The sequence below is a fragment of the Arachis ipaensis genome, chromosome B04 (assembly GCF_000816755.2).
Source record: "Arachis ipaensis cultivar K30076 chromosome B04, Araip1.1, whole genome shotgun sequence".
Taxonomy (NCBI): Eukaryota; Viridiplantae; Streptophyta; class Magnoliopsida; order Fabales; family Fabaceae; genus Arachis; species Arachis ipaensis.
In genome coordinates this window covers 19,412,332-19,416,912 of record NC_029788.2, presented here as the reverse complement: position 1 = coordinate 19,416,912, position 4,581 = coordinate 19,412,332, and the positions used below count along the sequence as shown (strand labels likewise).

At 37.2% G+C, this 4,581-nt stretch overlaps 1 protein-coding gene across 1 annotated transcript in view; it reads left to right on the top strand.

Annotated features, from left to right (window-relative positions):
* Positions 1-3,420, top strand: part of LOC107639075 (DNA replication licensing factor MCM6) — a 5,905-nt gene extending 2,485 nt beyond the window's left edge. The window contains exons 8-18 of the mRNA XM_016342491.2: positions 104-333; positions 419-533; positions 1,050-1,124; positions 1,204-1,344; positions 1,436-1,639; positions 1,723-1,884; positions 1,966-2,021; positions 2,120-2,271; positions 2,354-2,479; positions 2,723-2,853; positions 2,967-3,420. Of these exons, the coding sequence (XP_016197977.1) occupies positions 104-333; positions 419-533; positions 1,050-1,124; positions 1,204-1,344; positions 1,436-1,639; positions 1,723-1,884; positions 1,966-2,021; positions 2,120-2,271; positions 2,354-2,479; positions 2,723-2,853; positions 2,967-3,101 (1,527 nt within the window). The 3' untranslated portion in view covers positions 3,102-3,420. The remainder of the gene's footprint in view (positions 1-103; positions 334-418; positions 534-1,049; positions 1,125-1,203; positions 1,345-1,435; positions 1,640-1,722; positions 1,885-1,965; positions 2,022-2,119; positions 2,272-2,353; positions 2,480-2,722; positions 2,854-2,966) is intronic.

The following is a 4,581-nucleotide window of genomic DNA, read 5'->3' as shown; positions in this document are numbered from 1 at the left end:
GGTCCATCATTTCCCACTACATGAATGCATATGGATATATTTGGTCCATTTTCTACATAGTATCTGGAAAAAATAATAAAGTATTTGGTTTGTGGTTTTACAGACACAGGAGCTGGATGAAATACAACGAATGAGGAATATTCCAGATTTCTTCAAAAAACTTGTTAACAGTGTTGCTCCAACTGTTTTTGGTCATCAAGACATAAAGAGAGCAATCCTTCTTATGCTTATGGGCGGTGTCCACAAATTAACTCATGAAGGCATCAACCTCAGAGGAGATATAAACGTTTGCATTGTTGGGGATCCCAGCTGTGCAAAGAGTCAATTTCTCAAGTACTTTCTTTTTCCTTTTTTGCCTATTCTTTTATACTAGTTTATGCAGATTGAATGACTTGTATATGCTTGTTTATTATCTTAGGTATACTTCAGGCATAGTTCCAAGATCTGTTTATACATCTGGGAAATCATCATCTGCTGCTGGATTGACTGCAACAGTTGCTAAAGAACCAGAAACTGGGGAGTTTTGTATTGAGGTAAATGACATAACTATTTTATGCTTCTGGGTTTAGAAAGTAATTATGGTCTCATATGAGGTCAACAGGGTTTCTCTGGGAGATATTTTTAAGTTCACAACTATTTGAAACCTGTACTATTTGTTGTAATTTGTGTTTGAGTGGCATGTTTTAAGGACATTTAAAATGGAAAAAAATATGTTTCATACACACTCAGAAAGTATAGTTAGAATGTGCATCCTCTCATTTCTCATGTGTGCTGGCACATGAAAAGTTTTTCTACCTATCTTGGATTGGGAATTCTAGGCTTGCCAAATTGTATGCATGGTCACAAAGAGGATTGTACATTGAGCCACCTGCATAAAGTGTAGCATGATTGCTATAATTACATGCAACATGGCTGAGAGGCAATGCCCAAGTTAGCCACGAAAGAACCAAGATGTGGAGGCTATTTTCTTGATATGTTCTGGTGATGCATTAATCAATATAATTGATTGTTATGTTTTTATCCTAATATACGTGAAAACTTCTTTTCAGGCTGGTGCATTGATGCTTGCAGACAATGGCATTTGCTGCATTGATGAATTTGACAAGATGGAGATCAGGGATCAGGTAAGACCTTAGGCACGTGCTTTTGAGTTCGCATTGCATGGTCATGGATTGGAAATGATCTCATTTGGTTGGTTTGAAGGTTGCAATTCATGAGGCCATGGAACAGCAAACAATTAGTATCACAAAAGCAGGAATTCAAGCAACACTTAATGCCCGCACTTCTATTCTTGCCGCTGCCAACCCTGCTGGGGGACGCTATGACAAGTCTAAACCACTTAAGGTGATTGCCAATTATTTACGAAATGCATGGATCATTGTGGCACTCATCTGCCTTACAACGTAGCCTAATTGCTTTGATTTATCTTTTTCAGTACAATGTGGCTCTTCCACCTGCTATACTCTCGAGGTTTGATCTTGTATATGTTATGATTGATGATCCAGACGATCAGACAGATTACCACATAGCTCATCATATTGTGAGAGTTCATCAAAAGCGTGAAGAGGCTCTTACTCCGACATTCACCACAGCGCAACTGAAGCGTTATATAGCTTATGCAAAAACTCTCAAACCAAAGGTTTGATGTCTTGTGTAGATGCTTTCCTGAATCGAGATAATTTTTTCCTTATGATTCTTACTTATTAAGCCTGATTAATGCAGCTTACGGCAGAGGCCAAAAAAATACTAGTAGACTCTTATGTTGCTCTCCGCAGAGGTGATACAAATCCTGGGAGTAGGGTTGCATATCGTATGACAGTTAGGCAGTTGGAGGCATTAATCAGGCTGTCTGAAGCCATTGCACGATGTCATTTGGAAAATCAGGTGATTTTGGGGGAGGCTTATTATTAATGTATTTAACTTGGTACATTTTTCTTCCCTGGTCTAAATATGTCTTTTTAACAGGTGCAACCTCAACATGTTAACCTAGCAGTGAAGCTGCTGAAAACATCCATAATAAGGTAGGACAAATACCCTTTTTCTAATTTTTATTTTATGAGCTTGCTTTTTTGTGCTAACTGCATTTTTTCAAATTATTTTTACTTTTTCCCCCTTGCAGTGTGGAGTCTGGTGACATTGATCTATCTGAGTTTCAAGAAGAGAACCAGGGTGATGATGGTGATAGAAATGATAATGATAGAGATGACGGGGCTGATATTAAAAGGGAAGCTGGTAGTCAAGAGGCAACCCAGCAAGCTGCTGGAACAAATGGTGAGATGTCACTAATCATTTTACCTTGACTTCTATCGTGATAAGAGCTTTTAAGCTTAAATCATTGCCTCAACTCTCGCAGAAAATGCAGCAGATGGATCTAACCCCCAGCCGAAGAAACTAATCATAAGTGATGAATACTTTCAGAGAGTGACCAGGGCACTCATCATGCATCTTAGACAGCACGAAGAAACTGTTCTGCAACAAGGTGCGACTTGAAATGTTTGCTATTTGTTATTGAATATTTACTTCAATTGATTAGGCTCCGGTAAAGGAACTGTATACCTTTCAATCAAGTTCTGAAGCTCTGGATGCCTTTGTCTGCTCTACATCTAATAGTTATTTGTACAAAGAAACTTTTGCTATGAATATAACTAGCCATTATATGGTGTCCAATGTAACAGTATATTATACTGAAAACTGAAATTTATGCTACTTGTGAATGTTGCAGGAACTGGGTTGGCTGGAATAAGGCAACGAGATTTGATTCAATGGTATGTAGACCAACAAAATGAGAAAAACGCTTACAGTTCTATGGAGGAGGTTAAAGCAGAACTTTCCAGACTCAAAGCTATTATAGAGGTATACATTTGTCTACACCCTTCCAAGAATTACATTTACTTTGCTTTCAAACAAGAACACAATTATTTTGGACATGGATGTGGCGCGTTAACTATGTAAAACACGTACTGCAGAGTTTAATCCGAAGAGAGGGCTATTTGATAGTGCTGGATGATGGGATGCAAGAAGCAGCAGAAGGTGCGGCTCCAGAGCACGTATCTAGAAATGATCGAATTTTAGCCGTGGCTCCTAATTATTACATTGATTGACAGCATAATGATGTGAGAACTAAGAAGTTATTTTTATTCATATTGTTGCAGTGATCTGGGGATTCCTTATTTTATAAGCTGGTTCCTTGAAATATGTTGGAAAATTGTGAGTGCCCCTCTGATGTATTTGTAAGTTGTAACTAGAAAAAAAATTTATCACCAAGGAGGGGCACACAGCCTAAGTAAATTTCCTCCATTATTTGGTCCTTTCATTTGACAGACATATATGTAACTTAACTACCTTCTTAATTAGATTAGGAACAGTGTTTATACTGATGCTGCTTGAAGAGTTGAATGTATGTTTTCATTTTACTATGAATTCAATTTTGTTTGATGATGATTGCAGCTACAAGGAAAATTTAGCCAATAAATTCGTACCTACTCTTATTGAATAATGATATAAAGTATAAACATAATGTTTTATAGTAATAAATGAATTATTAATTAAACCAGGTTCACCTTCATTTTATCATTTTGCCTTTTCTTATCAAGGAGAATGTTACCTAACTATTACATAACTGTTATTTTCAATGCTCGGCAACATTACCGTTATTTGATATGAATTAGTCAATTAGGGTCCCTCTTGTTCAAACCGCAAGCAGAAGTCACTATAGTTTTAGTGAAAGTGAAAACAAAAGGACATCCCTACCCCACATGGGAAAGATACCTTCAACTCAAGTTTCGTTTTAAAACAGTTCTTTTCAGTTAACGCGCCACAAAATTGTGTACTATTGTTTTTTTTCTTAGCTAGTTGGTTACCTTGTCGTAATTAACCCCCCGATTAGTCCAAGCCTTAGTATGCAAACAACCTTCAATTTTTTTTAATAGAATTTGAATTCATTGGAGGCGTGATTGCAAGAACCAGCGAAGCCATGTGCCAAGTTTCATATCAGAAGCTAGCACAGGTTCATCCTTGTCCTAAATGGCACTATGCGTACACAATTTAAATTGACACAGCCAAACTGTGTCACAGATCAACATCAATGGCATCAAAATTAATAAAATTTTAAGAAATTTAAAAAAATGATAGATGACATAAATACAAAATGTCAGGGACCCCACATATGATATTTGCCACCTATGGTATGAGTTGATTGCCAGCTGTCACTTCCCCTCACAAAAACATTTGTTCCCTTTTATACCCCTGTGGCTCCCCACATATTTACCACCAACACCCTGTCTTTGAAGCATGTCAATCATATCTGTTAGACCCAACTCTATTTGTTTTTCAAAAAAATAAAATAGCTGAGAATTTACAGTTGTGTCCTTGAATAATGTTTGATCTTTACGTATGATACTAGTTGCATGGTCCGACATGGAAGGGCAGTAAAGTCATTTGAGTATTAGCAAGTTGGCTTGCTTGAATGGGAAAGCGGTCATGCACGTAATTAGGCTGGAATTTGAAGGGCTACTTGTTTGGTTGGAACTTGGAAGTATATGTGTTTTAAATGTAGCTATGTTTGATTATGTGCTGGAGAGT